The sequence below is a fragment of the Rhizophagus irregularis genome, chromosome 10 (genome assembly GCF_026210795.1).
Source record: "Rhizophagus irregularis chromosome 10, complete sequence".
Classification (NCBI taxonomy): Eukaryota; Fungi; Glomeromycota; class Glomeromycetes; order Glomerales; family Glomeraceae; genus Rhizophagus; species Rhizophagus irregularis.
Genome location: NC_089438.1, coordinates 781,516 through 809,234, shown reverse-complemented (window position 1 = coordinate 809,234; position 27,719 = coordinate 781,516). Strand labels below are relative to the sequence as shown.

The window sequence follows — 27,719 nt, the reverse complement described above, 5'->3', positions numbered from 1 at the left end:
CCATGTTGTATGTATAAACACGGCATCCTGAAATCTGTCGCGTTCAGCTCTATTTAGATTCTCTTCGAACCTGCTTGTGAGAATATTCCAATCGTTTAACGTGCTTTCCCCATCTCGTAATCTTAAAAGGATATCTCTGAATCCCTGTTGATCATTACCCGATTGCCGTAGAATAATATCCAGTTCGTACACTTCTTTGAATTGTCTGTAGACTGCTATTACGTTGCTTGACGATCCGGCGTTAGTTGCATACATAGGTACGTCGAGTACTGGAGCAAGTTGACCAAAGTCACCAAACAAGATTACCGATCGTCCGCCAAAAGGTTCGTTTTTGTTTTCCGAAAATGCTTCTCTTAGCCTCATGTCGATAAATCCTAGCATCCTTCGTCCTACCATGCTTTTTTCATCAATTATGAAGTACCTTACGTCTTGTACTCTTTCTTGTAATTTTTTTAGACGGATGCCGCTTAACTCGTCCTTATTGTTCTTTATCGGTATAGAAAGTGTTGAATGAATGGTCGCTCCGTTGATATTAAACGAGGCTACTCCTGTTGGTGCGATCACGAGCACTGGTGAACTGGTGTCTTTTCCTGCCAATGTGAAAAGTCGTTCTCGTATTGCCTTTATGAGATATGATTTCCCAGTTCCCGCGGTTCCCATAATCATTATCCTTAACGGCTCAACATGTTGCCCCGAAATGGTATCGTTGTAGTGTTTTTCAATTCTCTCGAAAACTTTTTTTTGCTTTTCGTTCAAATTCTGATACTCTATCACATTATCCCTTCCACTAATTATGTTATTGTTGTTGCTTGCGGATTGTCGCACAAATTCGCTTGCATTTGCAATATCTTCCTCTGAATATTGTTGTTGTGCATCGTTGGTCCAATTGTGTTTCCGGTCCATATCTCGTGATCCCAGGTCGGCGTCCCTTTGTATGTGCACGTTTGGACCCATCTCTGCTAAATGCATCCAATCATAACGGTATTCTTCATGTTCCTCCTCTTCGATTTCATCATAACTTTCTTCTTCACTAATTTCTGCTTCTTCGTCAAATGCTTGTCCTAGCAAGTCGATTGGATCGGAATTGATTATATCGATGTGTCGTTCGTAAATTGTTGACCATGGTATGTCGCTGTTTCCGTTTAATTGTTCGATGCTTCGGTGTGGAACGTGAAGTATGACTTTGACACGGCAGAATTCCGCCCATTGATCTCCATTACGCAATCCTGATGGACGAGGCAATATTCTAACTATGTTTTCTTTTTTGCATTTTACCCACTTCCCGTTTGTGTATTTGTGGGTTAGATATAGCCTATATAGTGAAAAATCTTCTAATTGATCATCCCGATCCCAATATTTTCTTAAGGGTGACCTTGTTGTTCGTCCGTGCTCCATGATTGTATCTTCGTCGTTTTCCCTACTTCCTGTACCTCGAACGCACCTTGGAGCCTCCTCATTAAGATTTAATGATACGTTCTGTCGACTAGAATGATAAAGTGGTATGCCGAGAAGTAGGTGACACGTTTCTTGTGCCGATATGTCTCTTTCTGCAATACTGTTTAGTAAGAGTTTCTGGATTGATGCAAGTGAATTATCGTCCGAATTACTTTTGTTTAGAATTTGATTAAATATTTCTGTGAAAGCTACTGATTTGGGTTCGGATTTGCTCGCGTATTTAGAGATATATTGCAAGGCTGCGTGTATGGTGAGGACGGGTTTGATATCAACATTCGCTCGCCAACCTTGCAATTGCAACCTGTTGTGCGGGTTTAGATATGGGTCGTTCCTTGATGTCACTAATTCAGGTTGTCCATGATTATCCTCGCGTATAAACGAATGATCATTTCTCTCTTTTGGGTATCCGAATCTACAAACCTGTTGTCCGTGTTTGCTACGCAAACAATATGATGGACTACATTTGGTATGTCTTTGTAATTTGTTTATCAATTCAACATAGTCTTGTAAATCATCGTTTATTTCTTCTGCTCTCTTCTGACATGGATGTCTTTCTGGTATCGGAGCATGCATATCTGGATTGATTGTTGTCACTATCGAATCAAGATATTGAATTACATTATTCATTACATCCTCATTATCTTTCATTGCACTCCAGTCTATTTTAGGTGCATTTTTTTTCTTTCCGATTCCGTGTATATGTACACTTCCCCTGTGCTGCCACTCGTATCGGTACCAATAATCCTCTAATTCCCATCGGTTTACCAACACATCTTTAAAGAATGCTTCGAATCTTTGTTTAAAAAACCACGTTGCGATGTGCGGATTATCAATTATGTTCTGTTGCCGACGTTTAGATGATTCAGCCTCATCTCCATTATGATCATTATTTTCCATCAGTTTGTGTAATTCGGGCCAATGCATATCCGCGGCGCTAAAGGTAAAAAATATTAGCCCGTCTGCTCCTATTTGTTTTATCAAATCTAACAATTCCTTTCTTCTCGCTATCCAGAATTGTCGGGTTCCTCTTAAACCTTCTCCATATCTCATTATGCGATCTGCTATTTTGTTGTCTCCGTTGGCTATCATTTCTTGTATATCCGATACGTTAATCTGTTCTTCTTTTAGATTCTGCTTAACGTATATTTGACCTTCTTGTAATGCCCTCCACCTCATAGATGAATTTAGCGCAAAATATCTCCATCGTGGATGTCGCGCGAATCTTCCATCTTTGTACCATAAAAGATGCCTGAAATATTCGGCAGGCTTTACTTCTTTAACACGTGCTGAACGAAGGTCAGCTCTTCCATATGGATAAAGCGTGGGGAAAGCTCTAACCATGTAACCAGGCGTATGGAATTCGTTTATAGGTACGCCTTCGATCTCAGGCCATAGCGACGGAGGATTGTCATTTTGCATTCGATCGAGAGTTGCGTTTATGGCTTCACCTTCTCGTTGTGTTGGGGGCATTAATGGTACAAACGTTCTTGATACGTCTTCTCCGTCTTCAATGTTATCACCGTCATCTTCTCCCGATTCATCATCTTGAAGTTGTGGGAGCATGTTGAAAATGGAATCATTCTCGGGTAAGGATTGAAGAATATTTGTGTCAATTATTATGTCTTCATAGTAAGGATTGTTTTCCTTTAACCATAATAGTGCTTTGCACACTTTGCTCCTTCGTACAGTAAAATCCCTGAACACCGTTGAATTGTTTGATGATTGCCGGCGTACAACAAGAACATCCAGAGATCTTGGATCACGCGGAAGTTGTTTCGTAAAGCCCTGGATATCCTGAGGAAAATTAATCACGTGTCCTCTATAGCCGTTTTGTCCACCACGCAGCCGGTATACTGTCATCACAGTGAAAACCTGAGAAATAAGCATTTCTTCTATTTCACTAAGTCCTTTAAGTTCGTCGGGAACGTCACCTGGATGCATATTATTACCCCCAGAAAACTTTTTCGGCGTACCCCCGGTATTTTTTTCATAATAACACCTTTTACATGTCCCTTTGACAAGCGTTAATAAAGGTATTCGCTCTTGACATACGTTGCAAAGATTATAACGTATATTCTCCATTTTTATGCGGAAATCCTGCAACATACTGATTTCTTCTTCGCTCGTGGTGGTGGCTGAATTCCGTGTAGGATGAGAGTCGGAATCCGTGTTATCACTTTCCACGTAAGCTTCCTCTATTTCTCGTCCTTCATGATCTTGTCGTGTTTGTTGGTTGATGTTTCTTCCTTTTAATACATTTCGGTTTTTTAATTTACGGGTTCGTTTACGCGCAGCTTGTCTACGTTGGTTTTCCCGATTTTTCCGATTTTCCCGATCACTGTTAGTTTCCGTCATCTTTTTCCTTTTTCTTCCTTCCCGAATACTTTGAAGACGCTCCTCATGTTGTTGTTCTGTTTCCCTTGCTCTTTTTTGCCGTTTTAATTCTCGTTCTCGTGCAAGACGTTTTGATCGCTGTTCATTTGTCTCTTGTTTTTTTTTGTTTCGTTTTCGTATAGTTTCTGGATTAGTGGAATCATTCATTTTTATATTTTTATTTTATATTTTTTTCTCAGATGAGCCTCTTGATGTTCCGGTGTCTTGGATTTTTTTTTGTCCTTATCAAAATACCTGTATTAGTAAAATTTATTCATCTTATTTAGTTTTTATCTTTTATTTTATAGTGAGAAAATAAAAATTAGTGTGTGATTTTATTGTTATTTGGGACATTGTGATTTTGTGGCTTTGACGTTCAAATTGTTCTGTTCTAATTGTTCTTTATTTATTAAAATATGATTGTTTCATACATTAATTGATTTATTTTATCACTAGCCAACACAATTATCTAATTATTTCAACTAAATTTATTATTATTTTCTACCCTATGCTGTATTCAGATAAATTATATTTTAATTAAACTTTTCTCGATACATTGATTCCCCCTTTGACTGTGACATTTCTTAGCTAATTATCCTCTCAGCGTCTAGATGATTACAAATCACGTGACGAGCTCCGGACTACGTAACGGTTTACCGTTTCCCTAGTTCGGAGATCATGATCAAAAAATTTTTTTTTATATAAACGACCATTGTCCGTAATATTGATATCAATATCAACTCAATATCAATTCAACTCAATATCAATTCAACTCAATATCAATTCAATATCAATTCATATCAATATCAATTCAATATCAATATCAATATCAATATATTATAAAAATGCTCCCCATACTTAGTGCATAAGAGCTAACCAAATTAGCAAATTTTTCCTTCCTTTCCGGGATAGCAAATTAGCATAACAACCAATCACAAGAAATATCACTATTAAAATGAAGATCACCTGATATCGTTAATTATATAGTGCGATCTGTATATAGTGTCAATAAATAAATAAAATGTAAACAGCTGATATAAAAAATGTCTTTTGGAATGAGCGGGTAAGAAAATGATTTGATCTGTCACAATTTTATTCGATGAATTTTAATCACTAATATTAAATTGTAGACTAGTCTCTTGAATTTTTTGCTATAAAAAAAAATAAATAATGCTAATATAAAAAATGTGTATACAATGAATTAAATATCAAATTCTGTTATAAAAAAGAATCCATCCATTTGGCAATTTCTTTTAATTTCACGAAAAAAAAATAGTAATAAACTTGAAAGTTGATAGTTTAGTCGGTTAAACCATGGTTGATTGACGGTCAGAACTCGATATAACGCTAAGTGATATAAAGAATTTCACGATAAAGCGATTTTCAAGATTTTTTATGATATATTATATATATATTATATACTGTAAAGACAGTGCAGTATTTTCAAGAAATAATTCTTAATTTTTCAGAAATTTACGTCGCGTTTTTACTGGCATAAAGTTTAATCGCGTTTAATTATATACAATTTCGAAAGTAAATTACATACTTCAACGGATCAACGATAGTTTTAATGATTTAACTTGTGAAAATAGATTTTTAATTCATCTATCAAACTATATTTAATTTAACTGATTAAAGTCAAATGCAAAAAAAGATATTTTCTTTTTTATTACAAATTTTATTCAATACATTTTCATTTTTATTTTCTGTTAATTACAAATATGCATTCTAACTAATGATCCAAAAATTTTTTCGAATAGTACTGTAGTATAACGATGATGAATTATTTGATTTTAATTCTAATAAAATTTCATAAATATTTATTCGTTGTTCCACCCATAATTAATCGAAAATTTTGTAAATTTATGATAACTATCATATTCATCGGTATCACATGACAACTCCGCTACGGATCGACAAAAAGGGAAAAGTCATATGATAACGAAATTTATAATGTAATAATTATAGTAAAAAAATTTTTACATGATAATAATTAATAACTAAATCATCCAATTTAATTTAATGATTTTATATTTAAAGAAAAGTCCAGCTATTCTTTTCAATGCCTATTAAGTAATATAATGATTTCATTTAAGTAAAAGTAGTAGTTTATTTATTACAGGGCTGGGGTTAGAAATTATTATGCTTTGATAATAATAAATTAACTTTTATTGTTGAATGGTGTAGTTAGCCGAAAAATTATTAGCCGCAACGTGGACCCGGCTCAGGCGTAGATCGTCGTGGAATTCCAGGGGATTTTCTGCAATTAAACCGGGTCTGGATGATCGGCAATCAGGAATTCGGCTCCGTTTTTTCGGCTAACTACACCATTATAAAAACAAAAAAATTGATTGCTAAAATATAATATTGACTAGATGATTAAATAGTGACTTAACCAGTTAATCTATGATTGCTTCATTTATGCCGATCAATTGTAACCCAGGTTTATACTATACTATTTATGGAAATTTTTAATAAATGTTACACATGTTGCACAAGAGTTTATTTGCTAATAAATTTACCCGAACTCCGTTACTTTTTTTTTTTTTACGCTTCATTTATTAAAGTAACGTTATTTGTTATTTTTGAATTTAATAGATAGATAGATTGCAATCTATATATATACAACCCGAATCGTATGGAAATATCCAAAATAAAATCTTAAAAGTTTATGGAAGGAATACGATAGTGAATATCAGGTAAAAACGGTTCACTTTATCATTATTATTAATAACATTATTTTTTAAATAGTATTTTAATTATTTATTATAAAAGGTCCATGTCATTACAAATTCTACTATAGATTCAACTACTGAATTAATAGAAGAGTCGGATAAAAAAGTAGTTTATATGAATAACTTAGAAAAAAGAAAACAAGTATATGGAATATGTGGAGAATGTAATGAACCTGGCACAGGATGGTATTGGTGTCAACCTTGTAATGCTAAAAGACTTAAGGATAACTTTAAAAATTGGACTAGTGGAGATAAAAATATTGATGAATTTATACAACAATCACAACTTAATGCTGTGTACCTTAGTAAATATCTTGAATGGATACCTTTTGAAAATTTTAATAATATTACTTATATTACCAGAGGTGGATTCGGTAAAATCTATTCAGCAAAATGGCCTGAAGGATATATTTATTATTGGGATATTGAAAATCAAAATTGGGTAAGGTGTAGTATTGATAAAGTTGCATTAAAAAGTTTGGATAATTCATCTCGTATGAGTACAGAATTTTTAAATGAGGTAATTAAAATAAGAAATGTAATATACTTTTATTTTTATTTGTGTATTATTTACATATTATTAAAATTTTCTCTTTCAATATTTTCATTAGATTAAATCTCATCTTCAGATTTATCTTTGTGATGTTATTCAATGTTATGGAATAACTCAAGATCCAAATACCAAAGATTATATGATGGTTTTAAAATATTGTGATAGTGGAAATTTTAGAAATTACTATCTGAATAATGAACCAGCTTATTATTTAAAACTTAATAATTTAAAGGAAATTGTAAGAGGACTTCTAGATATTCATAATGCTGGAAAGGTTCATAAAGATTTTCATTCAGGTAATATATTATATAGTTCTGTTGGTTATCCATTGATAAGTGATTTAGGAATGTGCCAATCAGCAAATAATGAAAAGAAATTAGTTAAACAAGAAGGAATTTATGGAGTATTACCTTATATGGCACCAGAAGTTTTACGTGGATATCAATATACAAAAGCATCTGATATTTATTCATTTGGAATAATGATGAATGAATATATATCTGAAGAAACTCCTTATAATAATATTCCTCATGATTATGCTTTGTCTATTAAAATATGTAAAGGACTTAGACCAATTATTTTTAAATATACACCAAAATTACTTGCAGATTTGATCACTAAATGTTGGGATGCTAAAGCAGAAAATAGACCAACTGCTAAAGAATTGTATCAAATATTAAATAAATGGGATAATTATGGATATGATGATAGTGATACTAAATCTCAAGTAAATGAATATGATGATAAAATCAAATTAAACAGAACAAATGAAAAAAGATCTAATAACATTCAAACACATCCACAAGCAATATATACTAGTAGACTTTTAAATTTTAAAAATCTTCCAGAACCAGTAAATTCAGGTAATTTAATTTAATTACTTTTTAATGAAAAATATATTTATGTTGCTAATTATTGTATAATTTCCAATAGATGCAATTCAATCAACATTATGTAAGTAATTATATTTATTGGTATTTATATAATTAAGTTAATTTATTAATATTAATTTAATTGATTATAGTTTCAGAAGGTTTTGATTGCCAATTAGATGAATCAGGTAAGATATTTATTCTTTAATGTTTTATTTTATCAATACTTATTTATATATATTTATTTTGTTTATTTATTTTATAGATCTTAATGAAATGAATCAAGATGATGAAAATAATATTGAATGAAGTTTTCTTTTGAATCAGAGAAATTAGTTTAATCAAATATAATAACATCACTAAATTATCTTTTTATGTATTTTATATATGGTATATTGATTAAAATAAAATTTAAATTGTTATTTAATAAAAAATTATGGTTATAAATTAGCCAGAATTAACATTTGTCTGTTAATAATTTATTCTATGTATTTCAAATGTCTTCATGAGTAAAGATAAAATCTGGAGCTCAATGTCTTAAATTGTCTTAAAGAGCAAGAAACAGTTAGATAGTAAGAAAACAGCATATAACTAAGAAGTAGAAAGTGAAATAACTAGTGAAACTCAATTTGAAGCAAACCTTTAAATGATAGTTATTGCGTTGTTCGGATAAAGATCATTATGATAGTTTAATATATAAATAATAAGTATAGTTTAAAAGTCTGTTGTATTGAAATTGTTTTTCTCTGTTAAATAAAAATAGTTTAAACGTCTGTACTGACGTTTTGATGCTAAAACTTATTAAAATAATTAATTTAATATTAAAAACTTTAATATTTCGCCATTAACAAAAAATATCAGTCTGATGATCCTAATAGACTGACCAATAATATATATCAATATTTTATAAAAGTATTAAACAAATTTACTGTCGAACTATCCCGCCATAATGATGAATTTTTATTTTTAAACAAAAATTTTTTGTTTGATTCCTTAACTCAAAAAAATCGGAAATTTTGGAATAAAACTATCTAATTTGAGAATTTTAAATTAACTACTATTAACTGCACATGTCACACGTAAAAAAAAATTTAATGAAAAAGCAAACATAGTTTAAAATATTTTACATTAATTGGTGATCCGCGAGTCAAGTAGCGAAAACGATAATAAAATTTGACGGAAATTTATTAATTAAAGGTCGCATTTCTGAATGTGGAGTTGTTCATGAATTTCGCTAGCCAAATGTTTAAATAACGCCATTTTGCTTTAATGAAATGGTTTTCCACAGTTTTCTTACCAATCTCATGCAAAAAAACCATAATGTAACGTTGGAAAAAGTCCAATTTCTAAGAGATCTGAGATTTGAAAGACAAAAACTAGCTTTATCATACCATATCACTTGTATAATGAGTGTGAAAAAGATTTGAATTTGTCAGGTTAGAAGTTATTGCAGCATAGTTTACTTATAAAATATATCAAAAATAAAGCAAATATGCATGAAATTTTAGTGAAATATAAAAAAATTTCCATAATTTGTACTTTTAAAACCTTAGTTTACCTAATAACATAGTAAATGCCGCGTGCTTCCAAGGTAAACTTCGTCAAAAAAAAGTTTTACGCTTGGTGGCTTTGAAAAATAAAAGTGTGACATTTACTTTATTGTTTTTTGGGTTATTTTTAGTAAACTATGCTTATAGTTTTTGTCACATCAGAAATCATTAAAGTCAGCGTATTACGACAAATTAGTATATGATCTGCGTCAAATTTTATATGTAATTTCTCTAGTTGACTCGCGGATCGTCAATTAATGTTAATTGATCAAAGATTGATGTTGATAAATTTGCATGGTTTCTTCAATACTGTAATCAAATAAATTAATATTAGACATAGACAAAAGTTTTAACCATGAACTTTCAATATTATCTCAATAGACATAATAGGGTGGCTAATTGGGTTATACATCATAATTTCTTTCTTACTTATAAGCCGTCACAATTTTATAAGACTAGGAAAACGGAAACCGTTTAAGTTCTCCAGGCTTTTTTGGTATTTGTGTAATGACATGGGTACAACTAAATTATACGACATTAATATATTTCAGTGGCTCGTATTAAAAAAGGAAATAAAGTGATGTTTGTGACAGGGTCAAAATACCGGGATAAGCTAATTTACTAGTAATGCAGTACAGTAAATATTCCTTTAGACTGAACAGAATAAAAATTTTTTATCTTTTTAAAGATTATATATATGATCAATCAAATTAAGTAGATACTCTATAAATATAAATAGTTTTTTTTATAAGTAATGTCTAACATCAGAAAAGCTTTTGCATAAATGACTATTGAACTGAAAAATGTAGCGCAGCATCTAAGAATTGTGAAAATTTGATTATCACAACAAAGTTTTAAGGTTGTTAAAACAAAATAAAATGATATTAACTATTAATTTTATGTGATAATTACGAGAATTTAACTTTTTATTTCCTTATTATAAGAAATACTACAAGTTCTTTATAGATTTAATTTTTTTTAAAAAAATACTCTTAATAATAGGAATATTTATTTTAAAATACAATCTTCACACAACTTTTACTAATAATAATTTTTCAAATATTACTTAAAAGAATTAATAATATACGTTTATTGTTTCATTTTTACTATTTTACGTAATTAAAATTTTTTTATACTATTTTCAAGTCATGGATTTTACATTAAATACCATCATTTTTTAATTTTATATAAAGTTTATAGAATTACGCTTATGAATCATTTTATCATTGTAAATTAATTACAATTCAAGTCATTTACTATAATAAATTCTTCAAATTTTGATGTAATGATGTATATAAATTGATATGTTGCATTTATTAGTATGCATAGAAAGAAGTAGAATTTCAATACGGATAAAACCTTAAATATCTCATGCAATATAATTCCAGCTTTGAATAAATTTATTGTATAATTAACCGTATAATTTAACCAGATTGTTCGCCTTACTAAAGTAAAAATAAATAAAAATAAAAATAAATAATGTTGTACACTACTCTGACCTTGTCATCATTTTAAAAATAAAAATTAAAATAAAATATGTTGCAAATGTTGCGAATTTCGGCCAGAGTTAACATATTATTTTAAAATTTTGTATTGATTCTGATAGTTCCAGACCAAATTAATTATACCGGATACTGGTTCAGATCGACAAAAGTCATATGATAACGAAATTTATAATGACTCATTTAAGTAAAGCAATTTTTTACATGATAATTAATAATTAAATCATCCAATTTAATTATGATTTTATATTCTAAGAAAAGTCCAGCCATTCAGTAATTTTATTTTAGATAAACAATTATTGCGTAAATATCTTTGATATTTTTGACGCATTACGTCATATGTAATAGTACGCAATATTCGCAATATTAATAAATAAATAAAATTTTTTTATTTAATACTACAATTAATAATGATCTACGATTAGACTAGTACTTTTCAATGCTTATTAAGATGATTTCATTTAGTAAAGTAGTTTATTTATTACAGGGTTGGGTTAGAAATTATTAACTTTAATAATGTCATTATATAATTTAGTAAATAATTTTAGATAAATTATTATTATCAAAGCATAATATTGACTAGAATACCCATTTGCGAAAATTTTTAATCTATGATTGCTTTCATTTATGCCGATCAATTAGTTGTAACCAGGTTTATACTATATTAAAACAATAAAAAGATATTATTGGGCGTTTTTTATAAAACTAGTAACAATTTTGTTGATCATTTGTTGATCATTTATTTTTAAATTTATTATAAATTTTGTCACGAGATTTTCTATGGAAATCATTTCTCAATTTGTTATTAAAACACCTGCTGAATTGCCTCGAAATTGAAAATCATTTCTCTTTTTATAAAAAAATTTCCTTTTTGGTAAAAAACTCTCAAATTAATCTTATATAACTTTATATGTAAATGACAATGACAATGTCAATGTCAGTGACAATGTCAATGTCAATGTCAATGTCAATGTCAATGTCAATGTCAATGTCAATGACAATGAAAAAAACTTCTAATGCCAACTTTTCGCAAAAACTCTTCCTGTGCCACTGAAAATACCTGTTAAATTGAGACATCATTCAATATTTGCATGTTTTCATTTGTTTGCTGATCAATTTCGCTATTATAATATTATTTACTGTTGTAGCATTTTCGCTATAATTTAAAAAATTTTTAAATAATTTTAACAAAAAACATTTTATTGTTAATTAATAAATTATAGTTTTTCAATTTAATTTTTAAAATGTTAATTTTAAAATAATACATGTATTATGACAATTTCTCTCTATAAAAAAAATAAAATAAATAAAATAAATAATAAGTAGAGGTTAGAACCATCCAAAAAAACCTTACTGGGTAGTAAATTTTATATGTATTTATTTATCCATTCCTAGGAGATTTTGCAGTGAAAATTAACTATTGATTATACTATAATAAACAGATTTGAAAATTTGAGTAATTCAGAAAGATTTGCATTTTTCAAATTAGAAAAACTTTTAATTTATTCATAATTTTAATATTATTTTACAATTGTAATAGCAGGAGATATAATTTGGCCTATCGGTCATATATGTAATACGTATTACCAATTTAAATATAGGATTTCCGATTTTAATATTGCAACATGTGATCATGTATTACGGTTATTAACAAAGAATTTTTTTATTTTTTCAGCTGATTATTTTTTTGTCTTTTCATTTACAAAAACCTAATAAAATAGAAGTAAAATTTTATTTTTTTTCCTTAAATATAAACACAAACATATTTAAATTAAATAACTCAGAATTTAAATATAAACAAATATTATAGTTTGTTTACACATATTTCAAATTATGGTTTGAGCATTTTGGCCAAAGTAAATCTTGCTCTTTAATTAAAAGTAGTTCAGCAAGTTTGAAGCTGTTAAGATATTAATCTACATGAAAGCACAGTTAATATTTTTGGAGTTATTTACATTTTTACATGATAGTACTAAGTTACAAATTTTTTTTACCTTCAGAGCGTATTTTGGGCAGTTTAGTCAAAGTAAATCGACTTCTTATATTAATTGAAAGTTTTTTGGCGGGTCAAATCTGCTTGGATATTAATTTTCATGAAGGTACAGTTAATACTTGAAGGGTTATTCACGTTTTTCACAATGGAATTTTATTTTTTCTGTTTTATCACTTTAGAGCGTATTTTCGGCACTTTAGTCAAAGTAAATCGACTTCTTATATTAATTGAAAGTTGTTCAGCGAGTAATAATCTGTTCGAATATTGGTTTTCATGAAGGTACAGTTAATATTTGAAGAGTTATTCACGTTTTTCACAACGGTACTCATTCACGAATTTTATTTTTTCCATTTTGTCACTTCAGAGCGTATTTTGAGCACTTTAGTCAAAGTAAATCGACTTCTTATATTAATTGAAAGTTGTTCAGCGAGTTATAATCTGTTTGAATATTAGTTTACATGAAGGTACAGTTAATACTTGAAGGGTTATACACGTTTTTCACAACGGTACTCATTCACGAATTTTATTTTTTCCGTTTTGTCACTTCAGAGCGTATTTTGAGCATTTTAGTCAAAGTAAATTGACTTCTTATATTAATTAAAAGTTTTTCAGTGGGTCATAATCTGCTTGGATATTAATTTTCATGAAGGTACAGTTAATACTTGAAGGGTTATTCACGTTTTTCACAACGGTACTCATTCATGAATTTTATTTTTTCTGTTTTGTCACTTCAGAACGTATTTTGAACATTTTGGTCAAAGGAAATCGACTTCTTTTATTAATTAAAAGTTGTTTAGCAGTCAAAATCCAATTTTCATGAAAATGCAGTGGAGTAATTTATATTTTTTATGATCATACTATACTGAATTGCAAATAAATTTACATTCTTTAATGTATTTTTAAAATTTAAATTTTTATTTAATATTACTTAATAAAGCATTATTATTTAAAATTAAATTTAATATTACAATATAAATTTTTCTTTATTTTTTACCATACAAAAAAATTGTATATGGATTATGGAATCTACATTTTTATATTGGTAATACACTAATGATTTATGAAATCGGCTGTAAAAGTCACAAATTGGACAGATGTAGCCAAAAATTGGCTATCCAATTTTTTGCCAATTTTTACTTATTCTGATTCTTTTTTTAACGCGTTTATTTATTAAGTTCATAAATGATTACATAATTAACATACTTATTCTGATAATAGGCAGTATATATAAAGTAAATTGCATGTATACAAAGGTTAACAATAAATGTGAATAAATGAAACTTAATAAATAAATGCAATGTATGAAACATTATAAATTAATGAAATATATTAGTATTAAAAAACAGATGCTATTCTATTATTTGAATTTAATAATAAATATATGAATTTAATTAAGTACTTTAAAATGTGGAATATTAAAAAATATGGAGATTTTATTTTTTTATAAGCATACAGTATGAATATACAGTATAAAAAAAAGATATATCATTTTATTGTTTCAAAATATAAATGGATTAATGGAGTTTTTTTCTTTATATAAATCATGTTAAAATCACATCACAAAATATCTTTTACAAAATAAATATAATTTCGTCCATATTATGTTTCTATATTTTCATATCAATTTTTATTATTTTTTTTTTGCCACTATTTTATTAATAGAAAATTTAAAAACAAATTTTTATAGTAATAAAAAAAATATTAAAAACACTAAATAAATAAAAGAATTACAATGATGGAAAAAAAATTGGCTTTGACTGAAAAAGGAATAATATTCATTTAAAAAAAATTTGTAATTACAAAAACTGGAAATAACTGGATAGCTGCATCATTCATTCCAAGAGGATGGGAATAGAAAAATTATTATTAATACAAACTAAGTTTTTTTGTAAAAAGAGTGATTAAAATTTCATTAACCGGAAAATTATATTAGCAATAAAGAATTGTGTATAATATGACCCGACCGCCAATCAAATAACATGGACAGATCATGTTACATACAGATGGTGGCCTAAATGATCCGGCCACTTTTCAAAATTAAAAAATTTTTATATGTTTTATAAAATGAAAATAAAAATTTAACATGTTCATTACGCCTTCCTTTATTGAATTTTACAAAAATTTAATAATTAAATCTATATCCATTCGCGAAAATAACAGCATTGACCCTCTGAGGCATACTATCAATTAATTTTCGATAATATTCAGGAGGGAGATCATCCCATGCAACCTTGACGTATACTTAACATCATCATCATATCTAATATTTTATTAAAATCAATACAAACTATTATATTTATATTTATCTTCATTTAACATGTTACAGGATTAATTCATTTTGATCATTAAATATAATATTTCTTTAATAAAACTAATAAACTCAAAATAAACCATAAAATTTATTATTTGATAAATATACAAAATACAAATCAACTTTTTAATATAAACCCTATTATATTACTTAAAATATATATAAATAATTACTGAATAATGCAATAATTATATTATAACTCACTAACAATACCAAATTACCCTAGTTATTTATAGAAATTTTTAATGAATGTTATACATGTTGCACAAGAGTTTATTTGTGAATAAATTTACCCGAACTCCGTTACTTTTTTTTTTTTTTTTTACGCTTCATTTATTAAAGTAACGTTATTTGTTATCTTTGAATTTAATAAATAGATTGCAATCTTATATATACAATCCCAATCGTATGGAAATATCTAAAATGAATTCTAAAGAAAATCTTAAAAGTTTATGGAGGTATTCCAGTGAATATCAGGTAAAAGCAGTTCACTTTATCATTATTATTAATAACATTATTTTTTAAATAGTAATAGTTTTTTTTTTAATTATTTATTATAAAAGGAGCATGTCATTACAAATTCTACTATAGATTCAACTACTGAATTAATAGAAGAGGCAAAATATAAAGTAGTTTATATGAATGACTTAGAAAAAAGAAAACAAGTATATGGAATATGTGGGGAATGTAATGAACCTGGCACAGGAGAAGAATGGTGCCAACCTTGTAATGCTAAAAGATTTAAGGATAATTTTAAAAATTGGACTAGTGGAAATAAAGATCATATTGATGAATTTATACAACAATCACAACTTAATGCTGTGTACTATAAAAAATATCTTGAATGGATACCTTTTGAAAATTTTGAAGATATTACTTATATTACCAAAGGTGGATTTGGTAAAATTTATTCGGCTGAATGGCCTGAAGGATGTATTGGTTCTTGGGATATTGAAAATCAAAAATGGAGAAGGTATAGCAGAAAAGTTGCATTAAAAAGTTTGGATAATTCTTCTTGTATAAGTACAGAATTCTTAAATGAGGTAATTAAAATTAGTAATGTAATCTATTTACTTGATTTTATTTATGTATTATTTATATATTTATTAAAAATTTTTCACTTTTCATTATTTTTATTAGATTAAATCTCATCTTCAGATTTATCTTTATGATGTTATTCAATGTTATGGGATAACTCAAGATCCAAATACCAAAGATTATATGATGGTTTTAGAATATTGTGAAAATGGAAATTTGAGAAATTATTATATGAATAATGAATTAAATTATGGTTTAAAAATTAGTAAATTAGAGCGAATTGCAAGTGGACTTTTAGATATTCATAATGCTGGAAAAATTCATAAAGATTTTCATTCAGGCAATATATTATATAGTTCCGGTGGTTATCCATATATAAGTGATTTAGGAATGTGCCAACCAGCAAATAATGAAAAGCAATCAGTTAAACAAGAAGGAATTTATGGAGTATTACCTTATATGGCACCAGAAGTTTTACGTGGATTTCAATATACAAAAGCATCTGATATTTATTCATTTGGAATAATGATGAATGAATATATATCTGAAGAAACTCCTTATAATAATATTCCTCATAATCATGCTTTAGCTATTAAAATATGTAAAGGACTCAGACCAAATATTTTTAAATATACACCAAAATTACTTGCAGATTTGATTACTAAATGTTGGGATGCTAAAGCAGAAAATAGACCAACTGCCAAAGAATTGTATCAAGAACTTAAGGAAGTGAAACTTGCTGATGCTGATGAATATGATGATAAAATCAAATTAAACAGAACAAGTGAAAAAAGATCTAATAACATTCAAACACATCCACAAGCAATATATACTAGTAGACTTTTAAATTTTAAAAATCTTCCAGAACCAGTAAATTCAGGTAATTTAATTTAATTACTTTTTAATGAAAAATATATTTATGTTTCTAATTATTGTATAATTTCCAATAATAGGTGCAATTCAATCAACATTATGTAAGTAATTATTATATTTATTGGTATTTATATAATCAATAAGTTAATTTATTAATATTAATTTAATTGATTTATAGCTTCAGAAGGTTTTGATTGCCAATTAGATGAATCAGGTAAGATATTTATTCTTTAATGTTTTATTTTATCAATACTTATATATATATATATGTATATTTATTTATTTTATAGATCTTAATGAAATGAATCAAGATGATGAAAATAATATTGAATGAAGTTTTCTTTTTGAATCAGAGAAATTAGTTTAAGTGACTACACTACCAGCCCGACGACGTTCCCTAACTAAATAACATTATTAAATTATCTTTTTATGTATTTTATGTATGGTACATTGGTTAAAGATAAAATTTAAATTGTTAATAAAAAGTCATGATTATAAATTAGTTACTGCCAAATATCACCATACACCACACAGGTGGTCGACCCTACACCACGCACTGGTATTCATCTTACCGAAATAAACTGGATAAAACAAATTTACTAATGCAGTACGATAAATATTCCTTCGGACTAAACAAAATAAAATTTTTTTTTTTTATTTTTAGGTATATGATCAATCAAATTAAGTAGATACTCTATAATTATAAATAATTTTTTTTATAAATAATGTCTAACATCAGCAAAGCTTTTGCATAAACGACTATTGAACCGAAAAATGTAGCGCAGCATCTAAGAATTGTGAAAATTTGATTATCACAACAAAGTTTTAAGATTGTTAAAACAAAATAAAATGATATTAACTAATAATTTTATGTGATAATTACGAGAATTTAACTTTTATTTCCTTATTATAAGAAATACTACAAGTTCTTTATAGATTTAATTTTTTAAAAAAATACTCTTAATAATAGGAATATTTATATTAATATGCATGTTAAAATACAATCTTCACACAAACTTTTACTAATTATAATTTTTCAAATATTACTTAAAAGAATTAATAATATACGTTTATTGTTTCATTTTTACTATTTTACGTAAATAAAATCTTTTTTATACTCTTTTCAAGTCGTGGATTTTACATTAAATACTAATTGGAAATATCATTTTTTAATTTTTTATATTAAGTTTATAGTATTACGCTTATGAATCATTTTATCATTGTAAATTAATTACAATTCAAGTCATTTACTATAATAAATTCTTCAAATTTTGATGTAACAATATATATAAATTGATATTTTGCATTTATTAGTATGCACAGAAATAGTGTTTCAATACGGATAAAACCTCAAATATCTCATGTAATATAATTTAACCATATTGTTCGCCTTTCTAAGTAAAATAAATAAAAATAAAAATAAATAATGCTGTATAATATTCTGTCCTTGTCATCATTTTTAAAAATAAAAATTAAAATAAATGTTGCGAATGTTGCGTATGTCATGAATTTTGGCCAGAGTTAACATATTATTTCAAAATTTTGTATTAATTCTGATAGTTCTAGACCAAATTAATTATACCGGATACTGGTTCAGATCGACAAAAGTCACATGATAACGAAATTTATAACGATGACTCATTTAAGTAAAGCAATTTTTTACATGATAATAATTAATAACTAAATCATCCAATTTAATTTTATGATTTTATATTCAAAGAAAAGTCCAGCCATTCTTTTCAATGTCTACTAAGTAATATAATGATTTCATTTAACGTTAAGTAAAAGTAGTTTATTTATTATTGCAGGATTGGGTTAGAAATTATTAACTTTAAAAAATTTTCGCAAATGTGTTTCATTATTTCTAGTCAATATTATGCTTTGATAATAATAAATTAACTAAAATTGTTTGCTAAAATTTATATAATGATATTATTAAACTTCATTTATATGCCGATCAATTGTAACCCATGTTTGTACTATACTATTTATAGAAATTTTTAATGAATGGTACACATGTTGCACAAGAGTTTATTTGCGAATAAATTTACCCGAACTCCGTTCTTTTTTTTTTTTACGCTTCATTTATTAAAGTAACGTTATTTGTTATCTTTGAATTTAATAGATAAATTGCAATCTATATATATACAACCCAAATCGTATGGAAATATCCAAAATGAATTCTAAAAAAAATCTTGAAAGTTTGTGGAAGGAATCCGAAGATAATTATGAATATCAGGTAAAAACAGTTCACTTTATCATTATTATTAATAACATTATTTTTTAAATAGTGATAGTTTTTTTTTAATTAATTTATTATAAAAGGAACATGTCATTACAAATTCTACTATAGATTCAACTATTAAATTAATGGAAGAGTCAGATAGAAAAGTAGTTTATATGAATGACTTAGAAAAAAGAAAACAAGTATATGGAATATGTGGAGAATGTAATGAACCTGGCACAGGAAGAAAATGGTGTCAACCTTGTAATGCTAAAAGATTTAAGGATAACTTTAAAAATTGGACTAGTGGAAATAAAGATATTGATGAATTTATACAACAATCACAACTTAATGCTGTGCACTATAAAAAAAATCTTGAATGGATACCTTTTGAAAATTTTAAAGATATTACTTATATTACCAGAGGTGGATTTGGTAAAATATATTCAGCTGAATGGCCTGAAGGAAATATTGATTCTTGGGATATTGAAAATCAAAAATGGAAATGGCAGAGCAGAAAAGTTGCATTAAAAAGTTTGGATAATTCTTCTTGTATAAGTACAGAATTTTTAAATGAGGTAATAATTAAAATAAGAAATGTAATCTATTTACTTGATTTTATTTATGTATTATTTATATATTTATTAAAAATTTTTCACTTTTCATTATTTTTATTAGATTAAATCTCATCTTCAGATTTATCTTTATGATGTTATTCAATGTTATGGAATAACTCAAGATCCAAATACCAAAGATTATATGATGGTTTTAGAATATTGTGAAAATGGAAATTTGAGAAATTATTATATGAATAATGAATTAAATTATGGTTTAAAAATTAGTAAATTAGAGCGAATTGCAAGTGGACTTTTAGATATTCATAATGCTGGAAAAATTCATAAAGATTTTCATTCAGGCAATATATTGTATGATGGTTCTTGGCCATATATAAGTGATTTAGGAATGTGTCAACCAGCTAATAATGAAAAGCAATCAATTAAACAACAAGGAATTTATGGAGTATTACCTTATATGGCACCAGAAGTTTTACGTGGACATCAATATACAAAAGCATCTGATATTTATTCATTTGGAATAATGATGAATGAATATATATCTGAAGAAACTCCTTATAATAATATTCCTCATAGTCATGCTTTAGCTATTAAAATATGTAAAGGACTTAGACCAAATATTTTTAAATTTACACCAAAATCACTTGCAGATTTGATTACTAAATGTTGGGATGCTAAAGCAGAAAATAGACCAACTGCCAAAGAATTGTATCAAGAACTTAAGGAAGTGCAACTTGCTGATGCTGATGAATATGATGATAAGATCAAATTAAACAGAACAAGTGAAAAAAGATCTAATAACATTCAAACACATCCACAAGCAATATATACTAGTAGACTTTTAAATTTCAAAAATCTTCCAGAACCAGTAAATTCAGGTAATTTAATTTAATTACTTTTTAATGAAAAATATATTTATGTTGCTAATTATTGTATAATTTACAATAGGTGCAATTCAATCAACATTATGTAAGTAATTTTTATATTGGTATTTATATAATCAATAAGTTAATTTTATTAATTTAATTGATTTATAGTTTCAGAAGGTTTTGATTGCCAATTAGACGAATCAGGTAAGAAATTTATTCTTTAATGTTTTATTTTATCAATACTTATATATATATATATATATTTATTTATTTTATTTATTTTATAGATCTTAATGAAATGAATCAAGATGATGAAAATAATATTGAATGAAATTTTCTTTTTGAATCGGAGAAATTAGTTTAACTAATTAACGTTATTAGATTATCTTTTTATGTATAGTATATTGGTTAAAAAATTTTAAATGTATTTGATAAAAAATCAGGATTATAAAATGACATTAACTACATTATTTTAAGTCAAATTTAATTAACAAGTTTAATAAACAAATAGTTATAAATTAGCCAGAATTATTGTTAGATAGTATTATTATCTGAGTAATAATATTTCGGATAACTTACAAAGATTTATTTATTATTAGCAAACATTAGTTTTAAATGATTTCATGAGTAAAGGTAAAATTTGAAGCAAGCTTGATGTCTTAAATTGTCTTATTAAAGTGAAAGAAAATCAAAGAAGATGAAAGTGAAAATAAATTCAAAGTTTAAACAAATTCTAAGTACTGTTATCGTTAAAAGAAAAGATAACAAACAAACAAAACCGTATATCGAAAGCTAAAAAAGAAATACTGAGCTTGAGAGAATTTTTAAGAATCAACTATCAATTAGTTAACCCTATATTTATCGACACCAATCAAAAAACGTGTATAAAAATGGCATTTCAATGTTAACAGCGCGTACCATGTGTTTTGCTTTGTATAATAAGCATTACGCAAGGGAAATGGAGGCTCATATGACATTGAAGCAATTGAAAATTATATTCGTGATAAATTTTTTAGACAAATAACGCAATAATTCGTATTTAACAATAAAATTTTTTATAATACAGTTCGAAATTTTGACCAGATATTTGCTAATAAGATAAGGCTAAGCTCAATTTATCTTTTTTAATTTCATCTCCAACGATGCGATCAGCCGCAGCAGATCACTTTATTTTATTTTTTTCTTTTTTTACCGATAATTTGGTTAGGTTCTTTTTTTACAAACCGAAAAAATTTTTAATTATTTTTATTTTCGTTTTTTTTTGTCCAATACTGAAAAAATTTTTTCTTAATTTTTTTATTTTCATTTTTTTTAGTTCAAATACCGAAAAATAAATTTTTTTTAATCATTTTTTTTTTATTTTTTGGTTCAAGCCGAAATTTTTTTTTTAATCATTTTTTTTTATTTTTTATTATTTTAGTTCAAACCGAAAATAATTTTTTTTTAATTAGATTTTTTTTATTTTCGGTTGCTGAAAATAAATTTTTTTTTTAATTATTTTTTTTTTCATTTTCGATATTTCTTTCAACACAAAAAAAATTTCTATTAGTATTTTCAGGTTTTTTTTTATTATAATTCGGTTTGATTATCTTATTGTTAAATAGATTTTTTTAGTGATATTAATTATTATTAATAATTAACAACAATAATAAAAGACTTTTTTTTTTTATTATTCATTTTTTATTGTAATATTTTTTTTGGTTAAGTTGTAGTGACACAAAATAAAATATTTGATTATATTGAGAATCATATATGTTTTAATGATACTAAAGTGGTTGCCATACATCTTTCCGTTTCCTGAACAACGTAAAAAAGATTATGTAAAGAAAGATAGGTCTACAGCAGAAAAAGGAAAAAGGCCACGAATATAAAGATGGACAGTATATTAGCATAAATTAATCCTGTTGCAACGCAACAGTCTACAGCTAGTATACAGGGAAATTCATCACTCAAAAATCAATGAGGTTATTATAGTTAAATATCACAACTGTTAAAGATCACCGCATATGATATATGATATACATTTTCACGTGACATCACAGGCGTGAAAAAATCGAATGGAATGAATGACAAAACATAAAATAGATGTGTTGTGTTTGTTTTGTTTTTTTTGCCTAGTTATAAAATTTGGGAAATTAGGAATTAAATTTTTTTTTATCGTTTTACTGATGACTTATTTAGGTTAGATTCACATAAAAACTTTCTTTTATTCTTATTTCTTTATTATCATTTCCAAATTTCAACAGCGCTAGAACAAGTTTATAATATTCATTTTAATCGTTTTGTTGTGTAGCCACACAACTTTCACTTTGAAAGAATTTCCTTTTTTTAAAAACTCTTTTTGACGGGAATACAATAAATACAAATATGGTTTAGCTTATCATTGTAATGGAAGTTTATCCTTATTTGGTATGCCGTTCTAAATTTCGGCTGAATTTGTGAAACTAATAAGATTCTTTTTTTTTCATGAATGAAGTTGCCGTTTTTACCAGGTTTAATAAATAAAAAAAAATCGTAGTTAAAAATAATTTACGAAAATTTTTGCTGTTTTTTCAAAAAAATTTCGTTTTTTCTAAAAGAACAATTTTCTTGGTTAAAGAAAAAAAAATTAATAACTTGGGTATGAACAAAATAATTTTTTCTCATAACTATCATAACTATCAATTGTCATAAAACTCTTAAAATTGGGTAAAAACTAAAAATAACATTGAAAACAATTGAAGATCTGAATGTTACCTTCAAAGACTTTCAGGATTTACCATTTTAAACTTAAAAACATACTGTACATCTATCTTAAATTTACATTATTTGTTTATTCCACAACTTTTTTTTTCAACATTTAAATCATTTTTTGATTTGATCATTGATGACAACACAAACAATAGTATTTTTATTACGTTGAACTAAAAAAGTTAATGTAGAAATAACATATGAAAAAAAAACGCCCAATTACTAAAATTATTATACACTGAATAAAACAAATTCGTAAGTAAAATTTACATCCTTAATTATAATTTGTTATTAAAAGAGTGATTACAAGAATTACATATGAATCTTTCATAATAATAATTTTCAATGAATTTCATGTCTTCTTTTCCGATCCAATTCTAAAATTGAATCCTTGTACGCATTTAAAGATTCATTATGTTAATTATTGAACGAATTATTCCAATATTTAACATTTATCTTATCCGTGAATATCATATTAAACCAATCGCTTTAATCGAAAAAAATTAGTAGAAATTTATAATCGATGGTTGGGATATTGAAAATTTTGATCGCTAAAAATTGATGTCATCAGAAATGCATAATAACGTAATGTAACATGACCACAAGCCAATGAAAATTAAACTATAATGAATCTACTGTATAGGTGAGTGACCCCGTCTTAACCTTAAAAATAAATAAATCTTTAAAAGAATATAATGAATTTAGTCTTATTACATACTATTTTAATTGCTTGGATATCAAATGGAATTGCAGATAGAAACCTTTTAACAATCAAACATCTAGATAATGTATATATTTCTAACTTATGTAATAAATAAAAACAATCTTTTTTTTTGGTTCAAATCTGCATCACGCGATATTAAAATACTATACATCGTTTTATTATAAAAAGCCGAGATTTTTTTCAAATAATAATTAAAATTGGTAAAAATTTCTAACACTTTATAAATCTAATAAATTTTAAGAGTTTAACCATGAATAATAATTACCCTTTGCAAAATAATCAACAATCAACAACTAATTCTGTTATTCGACCGGAACAGAGCCATTCTTCAAATATAACTTATAATAACTTTTCTACATATGATAATAATAATTATACTTCAACAACTCCTTACGTGCCTTACGTAAATAATAATTATACTGCGCTTAACGAAAGCATTGCTTCTACTTCGCATTCCTACCCTCTTCCATCTCAACAAAATGTTGAAAATCCACCAAATTTATTATTTAACATGACTAATAACTGTTCTCCACCAAATCCATTTAATATGACTAATATTATTAGCCCTTCTCGGTCCGAGATCCATACTTTTGAGATCCCTGGGTATAAGGTTATTCTTATACCAACTTTTTCTCAATACGATAATATTCATTTTACTCAATTTAGACAATTTCGATAATAAATTAAAATTATTTCATTATTTCATTTCTTTTTGATTCTTATATATTTATTATTTTTTTATTTTATTTTATTTTTATTTGTATCGCTTTAGCTGTAGCCTTTTGTCAATAAGTAACATTTTCCATACATAGAAATTTACAATCCTTGAACTGCAACTTGCAACTTATTAAATATTCAACATCCTGTGAATTGTAAAAGTTTATTTTCAAATGAGCATTATATGTGTTTAATTTTTTTTTTTTATGTTGACAATTGTAAGTTTTAATAATAAATCGTGAATTCGTGATTCTTTATTTTTAATTTATTTTTATTTGATAAATAATTTATTAATGATTACCGTAAATCAATATTAAAAATAAAATAGATGAAGAAATACTGTATTTATTAATATAATAAATGGTGCCACCTATAATAATTATACTTTTTCTATAGAAAAAAATGGATACTTACGAAATCTTTCCTTAAACAGAGGACCTAACCATATTTTTTGTATTTTGGGAGGTCAATTAGTCCCAATCTGTTTACGTTTGTTGAATTTTACGATCCCGATGCTCGTTAATTGTTATAGCTGCCTTTTTTAATATGTTGGTTTATTAATAATACATGGAATTCACATGGTACAGTACATATTATGATCTCCTAGGGGCTAGGGCTTCTACATTATCTACATTATGTAATAATTTCATATGAATTATGGGCTTAGAATTTTTTGATTCCAAGCCAACTTTCACATTAATTGTGGCTTTGGACAAAATCTATTACTTAATTATGAAACTATAAAAACCCCTCAAAACTTTTCTCCTTATATTATTCTTTTTTTTTTTAATGAAATAAATTAACAAAAAAAAATTTTTTTACTATTAATACTTTTTCAACATTCTATTATATCCAATCATTTATTTAGCTATGTAATAATAATAAAAAAAATATCTAAAAATTTTACAAAACACATTTTTACATATATTTTTTATATAAAAAAAAAAATATTATAATTATAATTATAATAAAATCAATTGAAATTATTGACACTACTTTTTTTTATATATATTCTTCTTTTAAAACACAAACATTTATTATCTTTGAAATTGTCAAACTTTTTTTTTAAACAAATTGTTAATCATTATTTATATTTATTATGAACTTAGTAAATGAAAAATTTAATTAACAAATTTTTTAATTCATCCAAAAATAAATGTTTTTTTAATATTTTTTTTTTACATATATACAGTATATTATCTTTTATTATTTTTATTTTAAACTTATTATTGTTTATAATTATTTTTATATTTTATACTTTTTATGAAATTATTTTTTTTCTTTATTTTCTCTTTCGCTTTCATCCCACTTTTTATAAAATAAGTTTTCTATTCTAGTTTTTCACGTGAAATTTTATAATATTATACAATGTCTTTATTTATTTTATATATCTATAATTTATTATTATGAACGTGCTCTTGTCCAAAGTTCAACTGCTGGTCAACTTCAAACATCTCGTTCCTTTCTTCTGAAATCCCTAAATATCAATGAACTGGTAAATGATGACACTATGGATATGGACCAGCTGACTCCTAGAGGACAACGCCTCAATTTACGGTAAATCTTGAAAAAGAACGTATAGAAGTTGACAAATGGGCAAATATACCAATTGCTACACCAGAATTTATAACAAAAACATTTTATGCTCAAGTGAATTATTTTCTTGTATACAATATAAGGATCAGGAAAAAAATGTTAGCAAATGTCACATGGACAAGTGAAGTAGAAGTTGCAATAATCAAAATGTGGGACTCAGTTTTTGGGTCAAATAATCAACATCAATCAATACCTCTTGAAACGTCACGATCAGTTTCACCATATATATCTTATTAATATCCCTTTATTGAAATTACCTGACGAATCTTGTTGTATTTGTTATCCTGTTCTTACCACACTGGATAGATATTTCTTACGTTTTTAGAATTGATATTCTCAATAAATTAAAATGGTGAACCAAAAGGAATTAAACAGATTTTAATTGAACATGGTTTATAGTTACTGTCAGAAGACTACCACATAAACTCGACCATAAGTCAATCTTCCAAAGATCAGAAGGAATTTGTTATAAAATACATAAATCCTATACTAAAAAATTATTTCACAAAATATAATTCTGGTGGGATTTTTTTTTATTGATCACTAATTTGATTATTCAATAATAATAATAAGATTAATACCACATATAACTAGGAAAAATTTTCATTATAAAGAGAATAATAGTTTTTTTAAACATCATTGATAGTTGTATAAATGCTTAAATTAGAGTTGAAGCTCAAAATTGCGAATTATTGCAAAATTATTTTTATGGATGCTTTGACTTTTGCTCTAGGAGTTATATTGTCACAAAAAGATGAATTGAATAAGAAAAGGATGATAGCTTATGCAAGTCGGACCTTGAATAAGTATGAATGAAACTGTGGAGTTACTGAATTGGAATGTTTGGTGATAGTATGGGCTGTTAAATATTTCCATCACCATTTACATCATTACATGGTCAAAAATTCATGGTTATCATTGACCACGCTGCATTGAAATACCTCATGAAAGTGACTAACCCCGTTGGCAAACTTGGATGATGGCTAATGATACTTAATCGTTATAATTTGGAGATTACGAATCACCACC

At 26.4% G+C, this 27,719-nt stretch overlaps 4 protein-coding genes across 4 annotated transcripts; all 4 read left to right on the top strand.

Annotated features, from left to right (window-relative positions):
- Positions 1–7,597: 7,597 nt before the first annotated feature.
- On the top strand, positions 7,598–8,297 carry OCT59_001720 (uncharacterized protein; the record flags this gene model as incomplete). Its single annotated transcript, XM_025323389.2, has 4 exons — positions 7,598–7,979; positions 8,050–8,070; positions 8,141–8,176; positions 8,254–8,297. The coding sequence occupies 4 exons, from the start codon at positions 7,598–7,600 to the stop codon at positions 8,295–8,297; spliced, it is 483 nt and encodes a 160-aa protein (XP_025187356.2).
- Positions 8,298–15,767: 7,470 nt separating this feature from the next.
- OCT59_001719 (uncharacterized protein) lies at positions 15,768–17,589 on the top strand (the record flags this gene model as incomplete). The annotated part of the gene is made up of 6 exons (XM_066144028.1): positions 15,768–15,821; positions 15,908–16,387; positions 16,485–17,262; positions 17,336–17,356; positions 17,434–17,469; positions 17,546–17,589. 6 exons carry the CDS (start codon positions 15,768–15,770, stop codon positions 17,587–17,589), a joined length of 1,413 nt encoding a protein of 470 aa, XP_065995230.1.
- A 1,742-nt stretch (positions 17,590–19,331) lies between these two features.
- Positions 19,332–21,254, top strand: OCT59_001718 (uncharacterized protein; the record flags this gene model as incomplete). The annotated part of the gene is made up of 6 exons (XM_066144027.1): positions 19,332–19,494; positions 19,581–20,057; positions 20,158–20,932; positions 21,003–21,023; positions 21,092–21,127; positions 21,211–21,254. Exons 1-6 carry the CDS (start codon positions 19,417–19,419, stop codon positions 21,252–21,254), a joined length of 1,431 nt encoding a protein of 476 aa, XP_065995229.1. The 5' UTR covers positions 19,332–19,416.
- A 3,373-nt stretch (positions 21,255–24,627) lies between these two features.
- Positions 24,628–25,056, top strand: OCT59_001717 (uncharacterized protein; the record flags this gene model as incomplete). The annotated part of the gene is made up of 1 exon (XM_025324214.1): positions 24,628–25,056. One exon carries the CDS (start codon positions 24,628–24,630, stop codon positions 25,054–25,056), a length of 429 nt encoding a protein of 142 aa, XP_025187353.1.
- Between the last annotated feature and the right edge of the window lie 2,663 nt (positions 25,057–27,719).